At 54.1% G+C, this 24,886-nt stretch overlaps 7 protein-coding genes across 7 annotated transcripts; 4 read left to right on the top strand and 3 right to left on the bottom strand.

The window, feature by feature from the left end:
• Positions 1–675: 675 nt before the first annotated feature.
• LTHEOB_11558 (Ankyrin domain protein) lies at positions 676–6,371 on the bottom strand (the record flags this gene model as incomplete). Its single annotated transcript, XM_035508327.1, has 8 exons — positions 676–897; positions 969–5,071; positions 5,132–5,197; positions 5,255–5,288; positions 5,346–5,579; positions 5,759–5,818; positions 5,869–6,100; positions 6,160–6,371. 8 exons carry the CDS (start codon positions 6,369–6,371, stop codon positions 676–678), a joined length of 5,163 nt encoding a protein of 1,720 aa, XP_035365881.1.
• Positions 6,372–6,753: 382 nt separating this feature from the next.
• On the bottom strand, positions 6,754–7,653 carry LTHEOB_11557 (uncharacterized protein; the record flags this gene model as incomplete). The annotated part of the gene is made up of 1 exon (XM_035508326.1): positions 6,754–7,653. One exon carries the CDS (start codon positions 7,651–7,653, stop codon positions 6,754–6,756), a length of 900 nt encoding a protein of 299 aa, XP_035365880.1.
• A 579-nt stretch (positions 7,654–8,232) lies between these two features.
• Positions 8,233–11,354, top strand: LTHEOB_11556 (uncharacterized protein; the record flags this gene model as incomplete). Its single annotated transcript, XM_035508325.1, has 3 exons — positions 8,233–9,463; positions 9,532–10,064; positions 10,122–11,354. The coding sequence occupies 3 exons, from the start codon at positions 8,233–8,235 to the stop codon at positions 11,352–11,354; spliced, it is 2,997 nt and encodes a 998-aa protein (XP_035365879.1).
• Positions 11,355–14,382: 3,028 nt separating this feature from the next.
• On the top strand, positions 14,383–16,109 carry LTHEOB_11555 (Cytochrome p450 protein; the record flags this gene model as incomplete). The annotated part of the gene is made up of 4 exons (XM_035508324.1): positions 14,383–14,469; positions 14,528–15,688; positions 15,739–15,905; positions 15,959–16,109. The coding sequence occupies 4 exons, from the start codon at positions 14,383–14,385 to the stop codon at positions 16,107–16,109; spliced, it is 1,566 nt and encodes a 521-aa protein (XP_035365878.1).
• Positions 16,110–16,622: 513 nt separating this feature from the next.
• LTHEOB_11554 (Pyridoxal phosphate-dependent enzyme beta subunit) lies at positions 16,623–17,576 on the top strand (the record flags this gene model as incomplete). The annotated part of the gene is made up of 1 exon (XM_035508323.1): positions 16,623–17,576. The coding sequence occupies one exon, from the start codon at positions 16,623–16,625 to the stop codon at positions 17,574–17,576; it is 954 nt and encodes a 317-aa protein (XP_035365877.1).
• A 1,788-nt stretch (positions 17,577–19,364) lies between these two features.
• LTHEOB_11553 (Demethylmenaquinone methyltransferase family protein) lies at positions 19,365–20,738 on the bottom strand (the record flags this gene model as incomplete). The annotated part of the gene is made up of 1 exon (XM_035508322.1): positions 19,365–20,738. The coding sequence occupies one exon, from the start codon at positions 20,736–20,738 to the stop codon at positions 19,365–19,367; it is 1,374 nt and encodes a 457-aa protein (XP_035365876.1).
• A 1,339-nt stretch (positions 20,739–22,077) lies between these two features.
• LTHEOB_11552 (uncharacterized protein) lies at positions 22,078–23,216 on the top strand (the record flags this gene model as incomplete). The annotated part of the gene is made up of 2 exons (XM_035508321.1): positions 22,078–22,793; positions 23,180–23,216. 2 exons carry the CDS (start codon positions 22,078–22,080, stop codon positions 23,214–23,216), a joined length of 753 nt encoding a protein of 250 aa, XP_035365875.1.
• Positions 23,217–24,886: the final 1,670 nt, after the last annotated feature.

Below are 24,886 nucleotides of genomic sequence, written 5' to 3'. Positions count from 1 at the left end.
CAGGCAGACTCTGCATTCCTTCACACATGAAATAAACAAAGGCGGGAGTAACAAAACCAGCTAGTCCAATGCAAGCACCGGGCTGAGCAGCCAAAAAAAAAAAAAGACCACATATAGCAGAAAACGGCTTTTCTTTCTTGAGGCCAAATTGTGGATTCGATCTTAATCAAACCCTATAAATTTTCAAAAATTAAAATTCCGCCGCCTATAAGTAGTTCGCATTCTCTAGGAATACTAAGTATAAGATATTAATCTGTCTCGCCAATGAAGTTGACATAGTGCAACGGTAGATTAGAGGAACCCACCAATCCAGAAGGATCACGATCTCAAGGCCTGAATGACTCGTGTTCTTTAAAGTACTATGCTTCTGATTTTCTCAGACCTCTGCGTTCTGGTCTTATGCGCACTGGAGATTTTGAATATCTTCTCTCAAAGATGTAATAGTCTGGCTATTGCGGACGCAAAGCTCTATTATCTATGGATGTGCGGTCCTACATTTGATATGATTTATAAGTGAATCAAACTATCAACCAACTAGCGAGACCGCCAGCAGCTTAATCACCAATAAGTCTTATAAAATCTCTGTACTAACAGGTATCACAGGCTGTCTGGTTATAACTAATTAAACTGACGATGTGTACTGCTGTATCCCCAAGGAACGATAGGACTGATATTTTAATCACTGTTGGAGCTAAAACTAGAATCAGAGCGAGAGTCATCGTAGTCCCGTGCGTCTTCTTCCGACTCTGACTCTGATTCTTCCTCCTCTTCGAACTCAGGCCCAATCTGCTCCCACTCATGATCTCGATGTGGACTAGAGTCCTTGCGCGCGTAGCACTTAAAGCAGTAATCGAAGTCGTCGCATACCTTACACTTATACAGCCAACCGAAAACCCTCTACAAAGGTGCGAATCCGCGATTAGTTTGGAAGGCTTCCGGAATTTAAGGGGATGATGGTTTTCACTTACAAATTCGCAGCCATTGCAGTTGTTCGGCGTCGGGGTTCCCTCCTTAACCTCGTGCTCCGCATCTACCCATTCCTTGCCATCTGACGGCGTCAGCAGTATCTGGACCTCCTCGTCCGCGCCATGATACCGCGCCAGCTTCAGCGGCGACCACCTCTTCCCATCCGGCCCTCTAACGCACGCACGCAGATCCGCGCCTTTCTGCACCAGGAACTTGATAACTTCTCCCTGGCCTTTTCTCAGAGGGCCAGCCGACCGCTTCTGCACATCCTCATCATTCTCGTCCTCCCCCGCCATTAATGCCATCCTCACCGCGTATCCCTGCGTAAAGTAGCCCCTTGCTGCATGGTGAAGCGGTGTCCAGCCATCCACATCCGCCTCATGTAGTAGCTGCATGCCCGCCTTTTCGGTCCACTGTAAGACGCGCCTGACGAGCTCGAGGGAGGCGCTCTGGGAGGCGTAGCTCAGGACGGAGCAGCCTGCGCTATCGCGCGCGCTCAGGTTCGCGCCCGCAACCGCCAAGGTCTCAAAAAAGTCGACACTGCGCTGGGCAGCGTGGTGCACCGGTAGGCGGCCTGTCTCGGGCTCCGCAACGTCAACGTCAGCGCCGGCCGCAAGCAGCATGTCAACCATGCGCGTGGTCGGGGCGGTGAGGCAGGCTGAGACCAGTGGGGTGCCTAAGACGCCACCGGCGAGGTTGAGGTCGAGCTTTTTGCTGCTTTTGTCCTGCAGTAGCCGGAGCACTGCCTCGATATCGTCCTCAGTCTCGCGAGAGTAGCCGTGCTTGTGAACGCGCATGCACAAGAAGCACGCCGGTGTGCCATTATGGCTGCTCACCTGGTTCGTGTCGGCACCCGCATCTAGCAGCAGAGACACGGCGTTAGTCGGAGCGGTGGGTAGGTAGCACGCCGTGTGCAGTGGCGCACCCCACGAGCCGGGAGCGAGGCCGATGTCGGCGCGGCTACACTTGAGAAGAAAGCGTGCGACGTCAAGGTTCTCCTTCGCGACGGCCTTGTGCAGAGGGGTGGCGCCGTGCTGGTTGAATTTGTTCACGTCACAACCGGCACCGACGAGAAGCCGCACGATGCTTAGACTGGGCTCATCATACTCGAGGAAGTCATTGAGTGGCGTGTCACCCGATCTGTCAGTCAGGTCAAGGTTGGGCTCGGATTCGAGTAGCGTGGCGAGCATGTCCGCACCCTGGTCGACAGCGAAGTGGACAACGGAGGCACCGCTGTCCGTCTGGACGTCGGGCGAGGCGCCTGCGGCAAGCAGCTTCTTGACTACCTCCAAACAGCCGTTCTTGACGGCGGCGATGAGCGCGGTTGAGCTGGGGGAGCTCGCCGTCGGGCAGCGCAAGTCGAGTGTAGGTTTGAACTCGAGCAGCGCATCAACCACGTCCGGCTTGTTCACTTCGGCGGCAAGGTACAGCGGTGACTTGCCGTTACCGACGTTGAGCTTGTCAATGTCTGCACCAGCCCTGAGAAGGAGTCGCGTGTGCCCAGCCCGCTCGAACGCGCCGTGCAGAGGCGTCCAGCCGTCCCGGCTGGTCACGTTCAGCGCCGCACCCGCGTCTACTACCGCCCGCAGGATGTCAATATCGGAGCCGCCAGCCGCCTTGAAGATGACCGGATCGGAGTCCATAGTGGCGTCGACATCGGCGCCGTTCTGGAGTAGGTACCAGACCATCTCAACGTTCTTTTCGAGCGCCGCCATCAGAGCGGTAGGGGAGTGCTCATTGTCTCGGGCGTCGACCTCAGCTTCGTGCTGAACCAAGAGCTCCACAATGTCAAGACGGTTGTTCTCCACCGCCACGACGATGGCTGGACCCCGCTGGCCACTGCAATTCGGGTCCGCGCCATTCTGCAGCAGAAACCGACACATCCGGCCATGTCCTCCCACAACGGCCTTGTACAGCGCCGTCTCATCTTCCTCTTGTCCGTTCACATCGACCCCATAGTCCACTAACGCCCTCGCACACTCCACAAACCCCCTCTCCGCCGCTGCCAGCAGTGCCATCTGCAACGAGCCGGCATTCCTCGCCGCCAGCAGCGACCGTGCCGCCGCGTGCATCCCAAGCCGGCACGCTTCCACGATGACTTCCGTTTCTGCTTCCTGGTCCACGCCGCCCCGATCTAGAAGTACCGTGGCCACATCCGCGTGCCCGTTGACGACGGCGAGCCACAAGGGTGACAGGCCGTTGGCGTCGCGCACGCTGGCGATGCTTGCGTCGGCATCAAGCAGCACCATGGCCACCTGCATACGGCCTGCGACGACCGCGGCGTGTAGCGGGCCCTGTTTGGCAGGGAGTTTGTCGGCGACGTCTACGCTCGCGCCCCTCTGGATGAGGGCTTGTACTACGGCGGTGTGGCCGAGGTGGGCGGCGCGCAGGAGGAGCTGAGGCGGCCAGATGAAGTCCGGGCCGAGATGATCAGAAACATGCTCAACAAGGGCGAGCTGGAAGTCTTCGTGTTCTCCGTGAGAGGCGGCGGCAAGCAGCGCGGCGTTGGCGGTTGAGGCGTCCAGCTGGGCGCTGCTGCTGACAGAAGCCAGGATGCGCAGGGCCAAGTTGCCGTGCCCGTTCCTGCAGGCCTCGATAAGGGCGGAGCGGACGGCGATTTCGTCACCTTGGAGTTGGTCGAAGACGTCATCGAAGACCTCTTCGAGTCCGACGGAGGCGATGAGGGCGAGTGGCGACAGCTGTCTGTCTGGTGTCCGCGTTATCGGATTCGCCACTGCCCAGCGGGCTCTCCCCCATCTGCTCACCTGGGTGCTATTCTGCAGGAAGTCTTGCACGCATCTTCCCAAGGAGTCTCTGTCTGCAGCGAGCTTGTAGTGCTCGTGCCAGTACTCAGCCGCGTAGGCCGTAAGGTCATTCTGAGGCTTGCAGATCGGGGTCGCCCAGACGCCGAGGTGGGGATCGCAGAGAGCTGAGAGACGCTCGTTGGTCGTGCTGGTGAGGTGGTTGAGGCAGGTTCGGGTGATTGTCGAGTGCGCGGTGCTTTCCACAGCGTACCAGCTGCCTGTGGCTGTCTGGAGGAAGGCACGCACCTCAGCATGCGAGAGCCGGACGTTGCTGCCGGATGTGTCAAGCATACCAGGCAGCAACTCGTCCAGCACCCGAGCGAGGTCGCATGACGCACCAGTGGCAGCCGCCAACTCGGCGAGGCTGGGCGGACGGAAGGCGCAGAGCACCCAGCTAAGCGTTATTGCAACAAGCTCCTGTTTCCCCTCGCAGGTGATGCTGTCCAGAGTGTCTTCAACCAGCTTCGCCACGGACGCTGTGATGGCCTCCGGATTCATCGACATTCGTCGAAGCTGGCCGGTCATGAACCGCGCCAATCCAACATCTCTTCCGCACCTGTCCGCAATTGCTTTACACAGTGTCCGTTCCGCCGCCGCTGTGTAGTCTGCATCGAGCAACTGGGGCACGGCCGATCGAACTTCCCGATCTACATCATGATCCGACCCCGTGGGGAATGCATCCCCACTGATCGCAGGCCACTCCTTGAACCCCGCATCAAGGTTGTCGTCCGGCCTGGCGAACACCACAAACTTCCACGCCACCGCCTCGGTGGTGGTGAAGAGTCGCGCCATCTGGCTCCAGAAGGAAGGCACCATATCATCACATTCGCCCACATTGCTCAGCACAGCCAGCGTCCTGCCCCCCTGTGCGCCCCCCATGCGCATCCGCCGCCACGCATCGAACACATCAGCAGTGCTGGCACCGGAGATGGCACGCTCACGCAGCATGCCGGCGTCACGCGGGGATGCTTGACCGGCGCGGGCCCACTGCGCGATGCAGGACAGCAGAAACGCCTTGACCGTGTTGCGGCGGGCGTCGTAGCGATCAAAAGAGAAGTAGACTGCCCAATCGCACCGCAAGGGGCCCGTCGAGGCGAAGACGGACTCAGCAAGGCGATCTGACTCGTCGCGCGGGCCCCGGACGAGGAGGATACTGTGCACAGCGCTCTGTTCCCACTCAGCAAAGGCGGGGTGGCGCGTGAGCCACGCGGGCTCTGTATAGCCCGCCTTGGTCAGGGGGTATAGCGGAGGAGCACAGGATGCGAAGACATCGAGGCTGGGGTCGGGCTTCCCATCGCCTGCTGGAGGTGGGGATATTAATTTCCATAGATGATGTAAGCAGAGATACGGGCAAAACTCACTGCGCAGGTAATTTTTTTGAAACCACTGGATGTTGTTGACCAAGATGCCCCAAAGCTCTTGGTCTTCTGCCGTACGGGTGAGGCTGCCATGTCCTACGACGATCCCGGTTCTGGCCTCCGTACTTAGATTGATCGTTGCCATGTATTTGTCAAAAATCTCAAGTGACGATCTATCAGTCAAAAGTCCTATTACTAGAGGCGTAGGAAGGCATACTTGCTCGTTGACTTTTGGCTTTTCGGAAAAGATGTTGAGGATGCTCGCATGGAGCAGCATCTTCGATTCTACAAAGCCATTGTTGCACTCGACGATGGTTTTGGCCAGCTGATGGGTCTGAACGACGCCTTTGCTCCATGACGACACTTTCTCGGGTGAGGAGAATACGAGCCGAGCGAGTGCATCTGTTAGTTCCTGGAAGCTGCGAGACCGATGTGGGTAACCGAAGAATATCTGCAAGTGTCAGGATCGTAGTCATCCATGTTGGACTCTCCCAGGAATAAGGAATGGTACCAGCAATCGCGCAGAATGCGCAACGTCAACAAATTCTGGAGTTGTGCATGCAACAAATAATGCCTGGGACGGTAAGCATTGAATATCCGGACGGCCGTGCGGTTGGACGGGATTCATACTCGTTTGACGATAGCTCCTCCGATGTCGTGGGAAATGAAAACTATCGGCCGAAGAGCGCCCTACGGCCTTCCTCAGTAATCGAAATCGTCATGTGTTGCAACACACATACTGGCCTCAATGCACGTCTCGCTTCCATGATGTAGCGTAGTAGACCAAATGCTTCAGAAAATATTTCATCCCTGGAGGGGACTGATTCATCGGGAGTGTAGCTGTAGTTGAGCTGGCGACAGTTGAAATGATCTCCAAGATTGAGTAGCCCTTTCAGAGATTCTCGTGTATCGGGATCATGAGTCTCCCATGTTGTTTGGTTATCTCCATAGAGACCATGGACCGTGACGATGCTGCATGAAATCAATTCACATTATTGGTCTGATTGCAGGACGGAACGTGGACAACTTACTCAAAATCACCTTGGTCTTCATTGTAAACAGTTGACTGCGAACCGAGTTCCTCTTCTCCTGATCTCTCCAATTTATTCTCTATGTTAGAAGCATGGACAGCGGAATTGAGTTCATCGTCACCAGAATCGCCAGCATCGCTCTCGGAGCTGACGGAGCTATCATCTGGGGAGCCCGAGGCAGTGATTCCATTCTCTTCGGCCGCATTCGACATGTTTAGTGTGGTGGGAGGCTGGAAAGAACCAGATAGCTAGGAATTCGCTTTGAGCAATAAGCAACTTTTTTGCTCGATATGCTAGTAAAAGAGTGCAAGCAGACTCTGCGAGATGCGGCTCGCCGTGCGGCTGATGGAGACCCACGCCTCTTTTCGCCCCCAAACCCGATGCCCTGGTTATATACCGTTTTCGGAAGTTGACCCGGCCCCTCTCAACTGCGACCTTAGCTCGGACACGTAGACACACAATACGATTGATCTACACACTCTAGTGAAATACATCTGTTCAAATGTCCCATGAATCTACACTGCCGATTGGACGGGGAGCTCCCACTCACCCAGTACTCCACCAATTGTTCAGCTGCCTGCTGTGCAGATCTGCTCAGACGTGTTCGCCAGCGCCATCCAGCGCCGTCGGAAAGGCGACGCTCGCCAGCTCCTCAATGTTCACCGCCTCCAGCGAGTCGGGGTCGTACTTTTGCAGGTTCTCTGTAGGCTCCATTGCGGGATTAAACCAGATAGGATCGTCCTTAGGCCTCGATCCAAAGAGCTTCTGGACCGAGCTTAGGAAGTCCACGGTTGCCTTGATTTTGAACGCGCACCGGAACGGCTTCTCATCGCGACGCTTAAGCAGTATTGCGGTGCACATGGACGCTGGCACACCGGCCTTTGTCATGCCATTCTCCATCAGTGACCACGACGCAGCGTCCGCAGCACCGTAGTTACGGCCCACCAAGTCGATCGACCCGACGAGCTTTGTAGCATCGCTTGTCTCGCGGCTCACGTTCTTCTCCCAACCCAGCTCGGCGCTGGCCTGGATGCCCGCGAGCGGTGGGGCGCCGATATTTAGCCCCAGGCTGCGCTTCTCGTCCTCCTGCTGCGTCGTGCGTACGAGGTGGAAGCTACCATGCGGTGCGATCTTTGCCACCTCGGGGTCATCGCCGCCCTGATCCATCGCGGCGAATTGGAGCGAAATGTGCGCCGCCTTGATGCGGCGGCCCTCCTTCCGGCTAGCGAACGTGAACTTGAGCAGAATGAGGGTTGCGAAGAAGTCGTCAGAATCGGGGTGCGGGAGCCCATGAGCGACGCCGACAAGTGAGCAGCGCACGTCGACCACCCCCTTGCGCTCGGTAACGTTCTTACGCTGGTAGGGTGAGGCTGGGTCGTTTTCGGTGCGGAAGGAGCTGCCGTCGTCGCCGGTGGGGTTGAGGCCGATGTCGAATTCGTTTTCCAGTTCCTCTTCCATTAACTCCTCGGCATCCAGCCCTTTGGCTTCCGTCATAGCTGAGTTGTGGCTTGCTTGCGTCCCCTCAGGTCTCCGCTTTCTTGAACAGCTGGCTTTGCAGGACTAGTTGATGAAGCAAAGAAAAATTTGTCGCATTCGTGAGCTTTCTACTTATCCCGGCAAGCCCGGGTCCATCTTTTTTTTTTCTCAGCTCCGAAGACCATGCCCCACCGATAGCGATGCGAAGCAGGCGTTGCGGGTCCGGCGGGTAAATCCGTATCGGACCCAATCGGAGCCGGAGTGGTGATGCAGATCACTCGGTGCTGCCTCCGCATCAGAGCCAGCTGAAAAGTGTCGGTGGACATGCATTACGGGGCAATGGGGCTCTCAGGGCGGCCCGCATGTCACTCATCTCGGCGCAATGCGCATCGTGGTCCAATGAAAAGTTCAAAAAGTGGCGGAGGTGAGCGGTAGTGCGGATTCTACGCTCCATACGCTTCACGCGCCGCACCCTCAACTTTTTCAATCACAGAGTCGTGAGTTCGAATTCTGGCCTTTCCAACACCATCTTTCGTTCCCCCATCCTAAACTAGTCCTAGAATTTGCACCATTTGAATACAACCTCGAACCGGCACGATGGTGAACAACGAACCCAAATGCCAGCCCCCAGATAACGATTCATGTTCAGACAGCGACTCGGACAACGGAGGTCATGAAAATGGTGATGTCAGTCTTGAAGATCAATTCAAAGATATCATTCATCAAATACAATCGGTCAAGAAGGGCAAAGGAGAAGGAGTAGCTCAAGGGATATTCAAGAACTACTTTTCGGTCTTGGGCAGAGCACTGGAGGATAAGACGAATTTTCTGCACAAAATTGCCAAATATGCCAGGAGAGAGCAGATGGATGTATGGCTTGAGCTCATGAGGAAGATAATAGCGACCCACGGCCACCTCATGAAGAAGGACGACTACGGTGGGAAGACGCCAATGCAGCTGGCATTGGAGAACGGGAGGTCGAAGCTTATCCAAGGCATGCTCACTGCAGTCTCCACGGATGACATTGACGACGTCCTGCTGAAGACGACTAAAGACGGGAACAACTGCCTGCACACCATTCTCGGCACCCACAGCATCTCTTCCGCCCTTGCTCTGGAGTTCATCGAGAAGATGAAAGACCCTGCGAAGGTGCTCTGCACGCTGAACCGCGATGATCTCTCGCCCCTTCACATTGCCACCGAGTACAACCGGTGCACCGAGTCCCAGTACAAAGTTGTCGAGGCGATTATCAACCGCTGCGACTCGGCCCTTGATGTCAACGTATCGCTTGACGACCCCAAAAAACTATCCGTTTACCGCTACCATGAGAAGACTCGCATGGAGGCTCTGAAGAAGCCGAAAGCCACCAAGGAGCAAGGGTCAGAGATGCCAGGCAGCGGCGCCCGCGACAAATCGTACAAGTCACAGGGCACTGGCCCCGGTGATATCTCCACTCCAAACATGCGGATGCCGCAGCAGAAGGCTCCGGTAACGAGTCCCGAGATGCCGCAGCAGCACACTTCGAACTCCGGGACCACCCCACGTGAACGGCTACAAAGGGTCCGCACCGAGGCGCCGCTGGGACACGAAAACGGCAAGACTCGTCAGTACTCAGTCGTCAGCGGCGGTATGAAACCCAGCAAAGGCAGCGCCATGACACAACCGGAGAAAAACAAGTCCAGTAGCAAAGAGAAAGGGGGCGACAAGGAGAAGGGGCCCGTCACCGAGAATTCCGCCAAAGCCATCCGCAACCTGCTCAAGATCCGCTTCATGTGCGGCCGGACGGACCCCGAGAAGATCCTCGCCTTTTTGTACAAGCCGGATGAAGGTGAGTCAGATGCCCCATCGGAACCCGGCGGGCGTTTTGCTTCCTTTTGCTGACGACAAACTCCACAGTGAAGGAAATCTACTTCAGCCTTCCCGGCGGCCCTGGCGCTTCCATCACCAAGGACGTGCTCGACAGAATGAAATACCTCGACTTCGAAGACACGCTTCAGTACGTGCACATACCCATGTTGCAGGTCGAGAAGACCGGGCCCGCCGCGTCCCGTCGCAATGCCACGAGTAGTAGGGGCCGGAACGACTATGTTGACATATTCAAGTGGCTAAAAGAGGAGAAGAAAGTAGAGCGCATCGTCAACCTGCAAGTCGAGGACGTTTCGGAGATAAGGGTGCATGGTGAGCAGGCAGAATTGCTGTCCCACAGCGATGAGAGCATTGAAAAGGCGCTCAAAGGCATCGAGGTGCTCAAGACGTGGGACTGGAAGAAGTTTGACCTGAGCTCGGAGACAATCCGGACAGTGGCAGGAAGGGCCAGCTCTGTGGTCTTGTACTGGGGAGGGAATGATGCCATCCTGCGCAGCTGGAGTGAACGAGAGGGGCTCGTGACGCTTGAGAGGCTGAGAACTGTGACCGTTTACGGTGAAAGGGTAAGTGAAAAGGATGTCCAAGTGCGCTCCCGTGCATTTTTGCTGAGAAAGAACTAGGGTCTGGAGACCGACGCAAAGGCCCAGAAAGACATGCAAAACTTCAAAAGACGATTGCTCTCGAGCCAGAGGATTTTGAATGAGGAAGGGAAAGATATCAGAGACGAGAGGACTGAGGACATCAAAGTGGAATGTAGCCTTGATCCACGACTACGGAAGAGTACGGCCAGCCGGCAGCCACGGAAGATGGCTCCCGAACAGCCTAAGGAGCAACACGAGTGGCTGATCACAATGGATAAGTTTGCCACATTCATACAGGGTCTTAAATTAGACCTGAATCCAGAACTGGAGGAAAGGCCGATCCGAGTGGCGGTTATTGACGACGGTATCGACATCACCGAGAAGTCACTGCAGGGCAAGGTTATTGGAGGACGAAGCTTCTGTCAGCGAGTGGAAAACGAGCAGATGCCTTACTACGTCACCGAAGGCTGGCACGGGACTGTTATGGCGAGCCTGATATGTAGGGTCTGCCCCAAAGCGCAGTTGTATATTGTCAGGCTTGACGAGTACCTGGGCGAAGACGGTAGGCGGCACATCACGGCTGAGAGTGCGGCTAAGGCAGTACGCGCGGCGGTCCACCAAGACGTAGACATTATCTCCATGTCTTGGACCATCGAAGAGACGGTCTCGAATGTGGGGAGCCTCAAGCAGCTGCGGGAGGCAATCAACGAAGCGGTCGAAGCGAACATCCTACTCTTCTGCTCCGCCAATGATCAGATCTCCAACGACAACAGCTTTCCCGGCCTGTGCACCGAGAAGCGCTTCAAGATCGGCGCCGCCACGCAGTATCGAAAGCCGACAGACAGTACGGGCGAAATACCGGTCAACTTCATCATGCCGGGGCAGAACGTGCTCCGCGAGCGCCCGGAACAGGTTCCGCTAGACAGCTGCAACCTGCTGACCGGCTCGAGCGTTGCCACGGCGTTGGCGTCCGGCCTCGCCGCGCTCATCCTGCACTGCGTCCAGTTTGCCGCCCTCCGCACTGAGTTGACCAAACCGCTCAACACAGATGGGTCCGTCACGATGGATGACTTCAAGAAGCTGAAGTCGCACGATGAAATGCAAAAGGCTTTCGGTAGGATACCTAAAGACATCGCCAGCAGGGGTAAATTCCTCCTCGTGGGCCAGTTGTTCAATATCGACAGGGTTGTTGACAAGACCGAAAAGGAAAAGCAAAAATTCGTCCAAGAAATTGCTTGGATGCTTGTTCACTCACCGCTCTCTAGTATCTAATATAAACTGAAGGTTCTCTCGCTCTTCTTGGATTGATAGGCACTACTACTGAAGAGAGATTGCGTTGTATGGATTGTCGTAGTATTAGTCATTAAAATCATTGTTCTCCATCACATAGCCAACGTTTTTGTCTTTCAGACATTGCGTGCATAATTATTTTACAGCTCAATTGAAGTTTTCAATACCAGAATCCATCTCCTTCTTGGTAGAAACACTCCAGAAACCATCAGCGAGAGTATTGTATCCTCTATGAAAAGCAGAAGGTCTGAAGGAGTATCCAATATCGTTAAATTGTGGACCTCAACAAGAACATGGTTCTATGTGTTGAAGGCGCGGCTGTCCCTGAGTTCTGTGAGAAGTTACAGACGTCTTTCACCGGACCGAAAGTCCGTAGAGACTTAGGCGAAGACTTCAAGAGTTGCTGCAAGCAGATTCCACCCTGGTCTGAAGACCTCACCTTACGTAGACAAATTCTTCCAGGCTATCATTTATGCATACAACCGAACGCCAATCGAAGCCCTAATCGGTAAGACCGTAAGTAGAACACGGGAAAACCGATTTCGAAAATGGAACGCCTCTGGAACTAGCTCATAGAGCAGGCCATGAAAAGATACCAGAGCCCACCGTGAAGTACTTTTAATACAAGCCAACCGCCAGCGGCAGAATACATGAACAGGTCAATGAACGGAAAGATGTTTGATAGTATTCTACTATGCCTAATACAGATTCCAATATTTACACGCATCCTTGATGCGCTTCTCCTGATTATCGCCATCTGTGACATGATTTCGCGTCTTTTGGACCGAGATATGAAAGTACTACCGAAATACCCGGGCAGTATAGCTGCGAGCATGAGTCTTTTCGACGATAGCGAGCTCCTTGCGAAGGTACAGCATATTGAACCCTGAAATTGGGATATATCGAACTGGAAAGAGGTAGTAGAGGGTAGTGTGTTAAGTCTGGGGTGGTGGGAGGGCCACCCCGACAGCGGTAGGTGACGATTCGGTGTTGATATTGGTTGGGCGGAATGATACTGAGTATCTATACTCACTGTTTTGGTAGGAAAATATAAACCCTTCTCCCGCAGCCCGATCATTCACGCTTCCTTCCCTAATGCGAGGGATGATTCGAATTTCTAGTGTTTGACTCATGGTAAAAATCGAGCAAAGGTATATGAAACGGTTGACGGGATGTCTGCTTTGACTTCCCCAAAGATTGGTGCCTGACTCATTCCGCTGTGGGTGTGCAGGCGCAGAGTGCCGATCATGCTGCGCCGCAGGGGCACATGCTCACTCTGGAACGCGCTATGGGCAGTACGAGTACGCTATCATGTCATTCGGCTCGTGCAAGACATCCGACACCTTCCGAGGGTAAAGTGACAAGGCACTGTGCGCGATTTTCTCCACAGCTGCTTCACCGCATATCTCGTGATTCGTAGAATGTGCTAAGGACACATTCAGCATGTCCAGACAGTGTCTTCAGCCGGTGACAACACAGCTACGTGCCTAAATCAACGAGAATGAGTTCTTCATCCCGTAAATTAAGTACGCCATTGTTCGATTCTCCCAAATGGTGCGGTGTGTGCTGGTAAGGCGTACCGTGCAGCCATTGGCTCTAAGCCAATCCGAAGGGCCGATCCGCACGATCTCGATGCGTTCCGAGTCGTTTCTTAATTTCCGGCTCTCCAACTCGACCAAGCTTTTTTCTATGGGGTATAGTAAAAGCTTGTCCTTCTGCCAAGGTGTGGAGAAGGATGACGTCGTAAACGAAGTCACGTACTCTCGATGCGACTCATCCACACTCCATGCGATCAGGCCTCCTTGAGTCTTTTATTTTGACTTACTCGTAACTCGTATCATGCTGACAAGAGCCGAATATTCACGGAGGGCTGACTTTCAGGCGACATGGACTGAGTTAGTACTGGTACTCTAGAGCTCGCTACGAATATAAAAGGGTTGCGATATGTCCTCTCTCCTTCTCCTCTCCAGAACCACAGCCAGGTCACCTTCATTGCTCATTCCTCTCCGACAAGCCAAAATTTCCATCTGCAAACCATCTGTCCAGGAATTTGCATCACGGTAGTCAAAAATCCCACCCTCGCGTCCCGTAATAATTTGCCCTGACTGACTGCAAAATATTAGATGAGACTCACGACCACCATCATTTCTCTGCTTCTCGCAAGCTTCACCACCGCCAACGTCATTAGGCGCGATGGTGGCCAGACAGACTGTGCCGCTAATGAGTGCCTTTGCGAGGTAAGAAAGTAGTAGGTGCATTATTGGAATACATTTTATTAATGAACTCTTCTTTTAGACCCCCACGGGTAGGAACGCTGGTGATCATGATGGCTTTGCCACCACCTGCCAGCCCAACCCAGAGGGCAAGGACTGCCTGAAAATCTGCGACTAAGAGCAGACTGAAATCAGCTGGGTGACCGGGGAAGATCTTCTTGGCTGGACGTCTCAAACCTTTCTCTAAGCTATATAGCCAAGGAATATCGAGTTGTTCGCTCTCCAATTTCACGTGATGATGGTTTCTTAATGACGTGAATTTGAATTTCTGAAAATGCATGCGTAGTCAACATTGATTTACGGAATTTCCAGAAGCCGTGACACCAAAGTGGAAGATCCCGGAGAGCAATATACTCATTAGGATCCCTTCTTTTTTCGTATAGGGCAAGGCCCATTTATTGCTTACTCAACGTGCTCGATTGTCGAATCGCGCTTGAAATTACTGTTTCCTGACTGGCTACTCGAATGATTCTTACTTTGGCCCCCAAAAAAGCTTGGCTGTTCTCAGGCGTGCGGAAGGATTTAACCGTCAGCAATTCAAAACGGGTACTAGTGAGGCCCAAAGAAGAGCATTGGCCCGCTGCATGTCTCAACGGTCGCATATTTGCAGTAGTGAGTTATGTTTGAGGGTCGACCTGTACACTTTATAAAATGCGAGTCCCCTCCGAGCAGCGGTCAAGGCCTTGAGTTGCCAGCTCCCACACCCCACCTTTCAACGCAAGAAAATTGCGGCAACGATGGGCACAGAGACTAAGTACTGGCTCTTTGAGTCGGTGTCTCCAAAAGACATTCCTTGGGTTCTCTTGTCAGTTGTTGCCGGCTTCGTGAGTGCTCATTTCACCGCTCTTCAAAAATCAATCGTTTTACTGACTCGCATCCCAGATCGTCCTCAACATTGTAACCTCTGTCATCTACAACCTCTACTTCCACCCGCTCGCCAAATACCCAGGCCCTGCATACGCAGCCGCCACGAGCCTCTCGTACTGGGCCGTCTCCATCACAGGCGACCTGCTACCATGGATCCAGCGCATCCACGCGCAGCACCCAAATTCCCCCGTCGTGCGCCTCGGCCCCAACAAGCTCAGCTTCATCACCCCACAAGCATGGCGCGACATCTACGGCGCGGGCTCCACCACGGCCGCCGGCAAGTCGAACCCCAAGGACCGCATGCACTACATCGAGGAAAAATACGGCATCCTGGCCATCCACGACGACGAGCGGCACGCGCGCGTGCGCCGCATCTTCGCGCCCGCCTTCTCCGACCGTGCGCTGCGCCGGCAGGAGGCCATGATCGTCGGGTACGCGGACATGCTTGTGACAGCCATCGCGCGGGCTTCGTCGTCGTCGTCGTCGTCCAAAGAAGAAGAAAAGGAGAGCAGCCTGGCCCAACCAGCCGTCGACATGTGCAAGCTCTGGACGTGCGCGACCTTCGACATCATGGGCAAGCTGACGTTCGGCGAGCCGCTGGGCATGCTCGAGGCGGGCGAGTTCACGCCGTGGGTGCGCGCCGTGTTTGCCTGGAACAAGGCCATCGACCTGTCGCGCCTGACGCTCGAGTACCCCGTCCTCGACTGGCTGGCCAAGCGCCTCACGCCGCCCAGCCTCGTCGAGATGGAGCGTATGCACCATGCTCACAGTGCCGACCGGGTCGATCGCCGCCTTGAGCAGGGCAGCGACGAGCCGGATATCTGGAATCTGATACTTAGTGCAGAGGAGAAAGGGAATGGGGGTTTGGACAAGAAGGATATGTATATCAATGCCGGCGTATTCATGATTGCGGGGACGGAGACGACGGCGACGCTGTTGAGTGGGTTGACGTGGTTGTTGTGCAAGAATCCGGAGAAGATGGCGAAGCTGTGCGCGGAGTTGAGGGGGAGGTTTGCGAATGGCGAGCAGGTGACCGCTGAGGCATTGGCGAGGCTGCCGTACTTGAATGCGTGCTTGGAGGAAGGGTTGAGGTTGTACCCACCGTTGCCGATTGGGCCAGCGAGGGAGGTGTGCGAGGGTGGCAACGTTATCTGCGGGGAATGGATTCCGGGGAAGGTAAGCCTGTCTTTTCTGCCTCCGTGTGGAGTTTTGACTGACAGTTGTAGACTCGTGTGTCGGTGGCTCAATATGCCGCTTACCGCTCTCCACTTCACTTCAAGGATCCGGACTCGTTTATTCCTGAGCGCTGGTTGCCGGGGACCGGCCATGATGACGAGAATAGGGATATCCTACAGCCCTTTTCGCTTGGGCCACGGAATTGCATCGGCAAGAAGTAGGTCGCACGTTCTACTGCTCTTGTTCATAGTTCTGACCACCATAATCCAGTCTTGCGTATTACGAGATGCGTGTCCTCACGGCAAAGGTTCTTTTGAACTTTGACCTTAAGCTCTGCCCGCAGAGTGCTGAATGGATGAATCAGAAGAGCTATACGCTATGGGAGAAACATCCTCTTTGGATAACGGCAACTCCTGTGTAGCAAAGGACGAACCAGCAAGTGAGAACGTGGACTCTGAATTCAGGAACAGAATTTCCGAAACTATACTATTACGATTGATTCACCACTCACGGTAGCATTATCTGACCCGTTCGTTAGCTACGCCATTCAAAATGCATTTTACATAGACGAGGAACCACGGCACCTTAGCTACTTAGCACAGGCGACAGGCCCTTACGATGGTCGAATTGATAAGTCTTGAAATATAGATCCTCGAGCATTGCTTACTCTTCCACAAATGTCCTACTACGCAACGTATCCTTCGGATACCCTTGGATTTATATCTGGTATACTCCGCGGAGATGCTTGAACTTTTCGGCTTCGGCTACTTCTGTACCCGATTCCGGGCCGATGTCAAACGGTGCTAACAACGTCTTACAGTAACTAACTCATCCTTTTCCAAGTATTCTCAAAAGAACTCCGTTTCCTTTGTGGCATCCTCTTGCAGGGGACACTCGATCTGCCTGCAATCTCTTCTCAACCCTATCGTCGATCATGGGTGTACCTCCTCCGCCCGTCGAGAGCCCGCTCGACGCCATCGGCAACACGCCAGCAGTCCGCCTCCGCCACGTCGTACCGTCCGGCCATGCCAAAGTTTACGTCAAGCTAGAAAGCCTCAACCCGACAGGCAGCTACAAGGACCGCATGGCTAAGAAGCTGATCGAAGAAGCCGAGCGCCGCGGCACGCTCAAGCCGGGCATGACCGTCACCGAGGCCACGGGCGGCAGCACTGGCTCATCTCTCGCCTTCGTCTGCGCCGCCAAGGGCTACAAGTTCCAGGTCGCGTGCTCCAACGCCTTCGCCCAGGAAAAGCTGCGCACCATGGCCGCCTTCGGCGCCCAAGTCGACATCACCCACAGCCCCGACGGCACCGTCACAAAGGACCTCTTCCCGCGCATGACCGAGCACGTCAAGGCCCTCGTCGCGGCGGACCCCGGCGCCTACTTCTGGACGCAGCAGTTCAGCAATGCGGATGCCTTCGCTGCGTACGCCGCCTTGGCCGAGGAGCTGGTGCAGCAGTTTCCCGGCGGCATCGATGCGTTCTGCAGCACCGTCGGCACCGCAGGGATGGTCATGGGCGTGGCTCGCGTGCTCAAGCCTCGGTGGCCGCACATTCGCGTCGTCGTGTGCGAGCCGGACGGGTCGCCGTTTCTGACTGAGGGCCGGGCTGGGACGCATTCCGTGGAAGGCGTGGCGATTGGGTCTATGCCGCCGCTTCTGGACCGCGCGTTGTACGATGAAGCGAGGGCGATCTCGGAGGAGGAGGGGCGGAGGATGGCACGCCGTTTGGCGAAGGAGGAGGCTTTGCTGGTAGGGACCTCAACGGGTTTGAACGTTGTGGCTGCGGTTGATTTGGCAAGAGAGCTGGGTCCGGGCAAGACTGTTGTGACGGTTTTGTGTGATACGGGTCTGAAGTATCTGAACAGCAATCTCTTCTCTGAGGTGTAAATATCCATATGGAGGAGTGAACTGCCCTGAGCTTTTTTATAATTTTACGAAGAATGATGACTTTTCTACATGAATCTAAGTAGAAATTCTAAGCTACTCGAATAGACATTCTCCTTTCTTTTTCCTCATATTGTGTGGCGTCATGAGCGCGCAACTTGCAGCTCAGCTGCATACCAATTTTGAATTGCCCGAATATCATAACTTAAAGCCACAGTATCGAACACTTTTAGATGCTCCTTGCACAAAGCGCCGTTGTTTGATAATCGTCCAACCCACTTTCCATGTCTTCTGGCTGCTGTCACAATTTTCTCAATAGCACTGACAAACTCAGCCTCATCACCCTTCGCCGGAACATAGCCAAGAATGGACAAGGCAAGGTCATTAGGCCCGATGAAAATCATATCTACACGGAGTTAGCGAAGTCATATTCATGATCAAAAGGTTCAAACACTAACCAACACCAGGTACCGCACAGATAGCGTCAACATTCTCGACCCCCGCTCTCGTTTCAATTTGAACACAGGTGATAAGTGTTTCGTTCGCCGTCTTCAGGTATGTTGGGATGTCGATACCGTGAGTGATGGCTGGAAATGCTGAGCCTTGCCCTCGAAGTCCTTGTGGGGGAAATTTCGAACGAGAGACAACAGCTCTAGCCTCTTCGGCAGTATTGATTTGAGGTACAACGATGCCACTTGAAAAGCTTTAGTACTGGAATGAGGCAAACTTTAGACTACTTACTGTGCACCAGCATCCAACGCTCTTTTGATCAAATCCGCATGGGTCATTCTGAGGCGAACAAGCGGTGACACTCCCAAAGCAGCAATGGCAGCGGTCGAGCTATGCATTGAATCGTCGCTGATATGGCCATGCTCACAATCGATGATGATGCCCTTTTCCATCATGAGTGGGGAAATGAACAATCTGAGAGATGAGGAATACTAACATCAACGCCCGACTGAGCTACCACCTGTGCTGTTCGAAAGGACGGAAGCCCCAAAAATGTCATAATAGGCTTTGAGCTGGCTCGGAGAGCATTGAGCATGCGTAACTGCGGGTTGTGAATCGAGGTTGCCATGGCCGATACGCAGGACATTCCGCGTCCAGAACGATTTTGATGAATTGATCAATACTCGGAAGACGCTGTTATAAAGATGTTGAGAAGTGGCAGAGATGAAGAAACAGTGAAGGATGATAGCACGACAGGCAAAGATTTTGTTGAGAAGGGCTTTGAGAATTATCTGGAAATAGTCGTAAGAAAGCCAAACAGCCATGCTAGGGTGGAAAGGCCAACGGCGAAATTGAAGTCTGCCGACGGCAAAGCTAAAAGCCCAGCCGCCGGCGAGACCAAGATCTGGCCGAGCACGAAAGCATCATGTAAGTTTACTCGGTGACAAGGCTGGTGCAACCAGCTTCCAGTCTAACTTCCTGTCGGCGAATCAGCAGCATGCCGGGATCAGTCGGCGCAATTTGCTCTACGCCGTTACCCACCATCCGTACCACCAACAACAACATACATACATTTATTCATTTGCCTTGGTAAGAAGTAGGCTATGTGCATTAAATGTAAGAGATCCACGTATTTTGTCTGTTAAAGAAGGAATAACGGAGGTAAATGAGGCGGATCGCTTAAAGTTTTTGACTGTGTGAAGATTCTGTCAATGGTTCCGCATTAAGCACCTTGTTTAATATTCATTCAAATTGCGTTAAGTCCATGGGCAACAAAATCGACAGCGAGTTTCAACATGGCATTCCATTGAACCAACTCTAAAGCATTTCCGCACCCAATCCTTAACCTTGACGCTGAAGTGTGTGATATCCGAGCTTCTCGCGTGCCTCGCCGATCGTGGATCCACCAGTGATCATTTCCCGAATGCTTTCTTCGCTCTTTTCGATCCTTCGTGCGACTTCGGCCACCTCACGAGCTCGATGACGCGGAACAATAACAACACCGTTTGCATCGGCAACAACGATGTCGCGGGGATTGACACGTACTTTGCCGATGCCCACCGGCTCGTTGACACCTCCCACCTGAACACGGTCCTTGCCGGTCCGCATCCAACGTCCAGCAGTAAAGAGCGGGTAATCATCGCTGATAGCACGATTTACATCGCGGCACACACCGTCGATGACAGATCCAGCAATTCCTCGTAAGCCGGCGTACTGTGTCATGATATCGCCCCAGACGGTGCAATCGGTGCGACCGCCATTGTCGATGACTATGAAATCGCCAATGGCAACGTCGTCGATGAAATCACCAACACTTCCTGGCGGGTCGCTGGCGGGTACATAACGTACAGTGAAAGCCGGCCCAATGGTAACTTTCTTGTAATCGGCCAAGGGCATGATGCCGAATGCTTGTCCAGGAATACCAAGTTTGTCGAGCGCGTCAGAGACTCCAGGGGTGTCTGAGTCGGCAAACAGCGCTACTAATTCGCGATCCTCGTCACCAGCTTGGTTGGGATTTCCTTTGGAAGATGGAGCGGCAGCTATGATCGTTGCTGAAGGTGGTTCCTCGCGGATTGCTTCGAATTGGGTGTCGTGCATAACCTCAGACACGGCCTTACCGGCTCGAACGGCGTGGACCATGAGGGACTGACGACGGTCGATCCGCTCGGCAAACTCCAGGACCTCGTCAATCCTCTGAGCTGGGACAAATACCGTCCCACAGCTATCGGCAATTACGTAGTCGTCTTGGTGGACCGTGACACCTCGCATCTGCAACGCTGTGCCGGACTCGACCTGCACCACTCGATTGCGCGCACTGATCATAGTCACCCCACGACCGTAAACGGGATAGCCGACCTCCCGGCTGCCATCGATGTCACGACTCATGCCATCGATGACGGTCCCACGGATGTGCTTCTCTTTCGAGGCATTGGCGAGGATGTCACCCCAGCATGAGATGCCATCGATGCCACCGGAAATGACCAGGATGCGATCATCCGTTGTCACCGCATCAATGACCGGGGTTAGTAGATGGGTCGTAGGAGCAGCATCCGTCTTGGGACCCACTTTCACTGTGCTGGCGCGTCCAACAATTTTCGGGCAGTCCCAGAGTGGTCGTAGGCCATACGTAGCTCCCTTCAAGCCGAGGAAGTCCAAAGCATCGGACACTGTATTGGTGTCGAGTGCCGAAAGCCGATCCAAAATGCTGGATTGCATTGTCGTGTACACTGTCGTGAGCCGTGGGAAATCAAAATGATGAGAGTACTTCGAAGGGAGGATAACTTTTGTGGAAGGACGAGACGAGACACAGGATTGAGATGGAAAGAAAGTCCATAACCTGCTCAGGTTTACGCCTGGAAACAGTTGAGTTTTATCTATAGAGTCTATTCGGCTCGGCGAAGAAAGTCTGTTACGGAGTGGCTCTCGGCGTTGAGGAATCATGCCGCGCTTGGCTCAACTTCCCTGCCCTTCATCTTACGTAGTATGCTCATAGTTGACTAATTCGGGAGAAAGCATAGCTATCTCTCGGCTTCGTTATTGTCAAAGGCTGCCCTGAATCCCCGGTGTGGAGGGAGGTGGGCGTAGTGCTGTCCGCGAAGGCGTTTCAACATCTTCGCCGAGGCCATCGGCGAAGCGGGTTCAACGCCGAGGCGTAGAGGAGTCACACGCAGACAACAGTGCGGAGGTTTCCTGCTGTGGGCATTTTCCCATGCACGCAAACCCGGTGGAGATGTGCAGGCGGATCGAGGGGCTTTTGGCGAGGATCGATCCCGGGAGAGCTATAGATCTGTAGCAACATAATAGGAATGATGAATGGGCTACAGAATCTAGATAAGTTGATAAAGGACTTAGCGAAGATGCAATAGAGCATGCTCAATGGAGAAATCACGCTAGAGAAGAACGATTTCCCAACGGAACTACTGTTTTTTGTCTTTACCTCCCTTACGCAGTAGACGTACTATGAGAGAGTGGACGCTTAAATGACTATTTCAGACTACTTATGAATCATTAGTATTGCCATTAATTCCTTAAAAGTCTAATCCACGGTACTCGCTTTCCAGGGATTTGTTGCCTGAAATAAGGACTATCGACAGTCATACAGCGCCGTGAGCTGGCTGTTGGGGGCCAAAAACCGTAGCATGTTTGACGCACGCGGCTCGGGAAAAAAATTGCAGCCCACTCATGACACTAAGACTAATCGACATATTCTCCCATCTTATCTTACAGAGCGGGTGGAAGTTTCAAACGCTGCAAGTTTTGCGACGGTGGTAGAATGGCGGCTGGGGAGATTGGAAATGCGAGTCGGTGGCTGCGGCGCAGCAAGGCGTAAAATTTTACTCAAGTTGATAGAAAAACGCCAAGTGTTCGCGGGGGGCTCAGACCACTAGGCTACAGTTTTATTCCATTCCGATTACCCCACTGCTGCCTAGAAGCTATGCCGTGATAAAACTCATCCACGAATCCATCATCACCAAACATTAACCACCCATCTTGTTTCTACTTCCCTCTTTAAGATAAAAAACCAAAAGAAAGATACGAGGAGCCGAACAGACCAATGTCTTCCAAATTCCGCGACGAGCTGCTTGAAAGCTATTCGGATGAGGAATTATTACGCCATATTGTGGCCTCCCCGCGGCATCCGTTCCCCCCAGGCGAGGCTCATGGCCCGTTCCCGTCCAGGATACGCATCTTATCCGAGAATCTTCTTGCTAAGGGATATGATCGTGAGCATCTGCCGGAAGTGACTCGGGCTGTTGAAGTCGCTCACCGGCTTGGTATCCGCGTTCCCAAAATCCTGCGGATCGTCAGGGGCGAAGACGATTGGGGTTACTGCATTATGGAACGCATCCATGGGCCGACGCTGGCGGAAGCCTGGGCGAAGCTTGGCTGGTTTACGACGGTGAGGCTGGCTTTACAACTTCGCCGCTTCGTCCGCCTCCTCAGGTCGGTAACGTCGACCACGGCAGGCCAACTCGTAACGGGCAGGTGTTACTCATTCTATCTCGACGACCGCTGGGGCCTTCCCGATCGAGCAAGCATGGAGGACGTCAAAAGCTATATCCAGTTCTGGGCCCGCTTCACCACTCTTAAGAAGGAAGTAGAGGCCCGCGATCACGGCCGAACCGGTCCTCCGCCTCGAATTCCGCCGATGGGCGACACATTCGTCCTCGTCCACCACGACCTTAAAGCTCGCAATCTCGTGCTGGGGCCTTCTGGTCAGCTTTGGGTGATTGACTGGGATGTCGCTGGCTTCTACCCAATCTATTTTGAGTACGCTGGCATGAGATATTCCTGGGGTCCAGACTGGGGCCGGTGGGGGCTCTGGAGGTGGCGTTTATTTTGTTGGATTGCTGCCGGCCCTTACGAGCAGGCCTCAGACCTTCTAGCTCGGATACGGCAAAAGACTTTGCGCTCCGGATATGCTCGGCGATTCGAGCTTTTGAAGAACGGAGGGCCAACTCGGGATACTGTATTCTAGATGCCCTTTGTAAGTGATTGGAATCCAAGTAGAGGATCTGCTGTTCAAAGCAGATAGCTCTATCAATTTAAAAATACTTCATGCGGCCTCTTTCTAACGAAATATGATTAGTCTTGTCTTTTCATACCTTGCCGACAGGATGAAGTGGCTAAAGCTGCTCGTAACACGTGAGCTGCAGTCAGAACCTGAAGAAATTCCACAAAAACACCCCATAGACGTGCCTCCCGCTGGAAGAGCTGAGTGCCGCTTTCATTACTATTTCGGAACCCGTGATCATTGGTAGACGGCCGTTGATGACCAGAAAGCCCGATCCATGGTACTCCTGTTCAGAGTATCGTGCGTAGAAATCCCCAACCAACCAGAACCCCCGCACCCCGCAATTCCCCGGCGATTCTCCGCACAATATGTGGACAACTTAGCAGAACGTCTACAATACACTAAAGCAAGATGCGAACCAAGAGTAAGAGTCCTGGAATAGCGAAGCGCCGAAGAAGACTGGTAATGCAAGTTGTCGGGCCTTGTTCGTGAGTCCAGATAGTAGTCATTTGATGGTTCGGTTTGGTTGAGGGGCAAAGCAACCATGGCCGGCTGTCGGCCTGAGTAAGGCGGGGAGATGTCGGCCGCCATGATGCCGTGCTGCGGAGATATTTTGGACATCTATAGTTGGTGACAGGACAATTGAAAGCAGGCATTTCATTAAATCATCTATTCATAAAGTACCTCTGATGGCATCTATCCTGAGGGGGGCATCACATCGAGAATCCAAACCAATCGCTAAAAACAAGGGAGAAGTCAGAGATCCTCATTATCATCCGTCTGCGTATCCGCCTCGGTGGTGGACCCCGGCACGAAGCGCAGATCCGGGTCCATCTGTGCGTCTGTCAGCATTGCCATCTCACTTGGGCTGCTCTCGCTCTCCTTGGTTCCGCCTGGGAGAGCAGCTGGCTGGTCCAAAAGACTGGGAGCGCCATCGCCGTCATCATCACCGGGACTTTTCTTGATAGTGCTTCACGCTAAGATGAAAACTACAGCAGGGGCCGCCATTGTTGTTCTGGGCGACGACTACATGGCTGTTGAGTATAGAGTTGAGTTGCGGATGGTGGCGGCGTGCGGGAGGCATAAGTGGCTACGAGTAGGATCAGCAAGTCAGGTTAAGGTAGAAGAGAAAAGGGCAAACGAGGACCTCGCAATAGCGGATTCCCTCCCACCCGGGCTTTGCATGACTCGAGCAGCCCTGACTCGGTTCGGGCAGCGATGGTCGCCAGCGCGGCGAAGATGCGATCCGGCGGCCAGTCGACCGGCGCCAGACGACTTGCCCCCACCTCGGACGAGATGGGCCCTATGAAACCACAGGGATGGCAAGCCCGGTGCCCGTATCGAGAGGCCGACGCAAAAGGCAATCATCACCAGCGCTGCGGTGCTCCGACTTGGCTACCAATCTACCGGCGCCAGACGACTTACCCCCACCTCAGAGGAGATGGGCCCTATGAAGCCACAGGGATGGAAAGCCCGGTGCCCGTATAGAAAGGCTGGCGCGAAAGGAAGCAGACGCAGCGTCAGGACCAACCCGAACACCAAAGCAGAGCGGGCAGTCCCAACCACCGGCGACGACGTTCAGCCTATGAAGACGAAATGATGGTAAGTGCTGAAGGGCGAATGCAACGGGTGTCGGAAGAGGATCGGGCCTGAGGCGAGGGGTACGTACAGCGAAACTCAAGCGTTGAACTGATGCAATTGCGGAGGAGTGGCGGGCGCGAAAGTGGAGAAGCGGAAGTTGAAACGCGGTCGCGCAGGCGCAGGTGAGGCCGGATCGGCTGCGCGATCTTCCGGCCCGCGCCGCCGGGCGCCGCTCGACCCCGCTAGGCGCCAGCGAAACGCGCTAATC

Source organism: Lasiodiplodia theobromae (assembly GCF_012971845.1).
Source record: "Lasiodiplodia theobromae strain AM2As chromosome Unknown scaffold_50, whole genome shotgun sequence".
NCBI lineage: Eukaryota > Fungi > Ascomycota > Dothideomycetes > Botryosphaeriales > Botryosphaeriaceae > Lasiodiplodia > Lasiodiplodia theobromae.
Note: the sequence above shows the minus strand (reverse complement) of the source record. Positions and strands in the feature narration are given on the sequence as shown.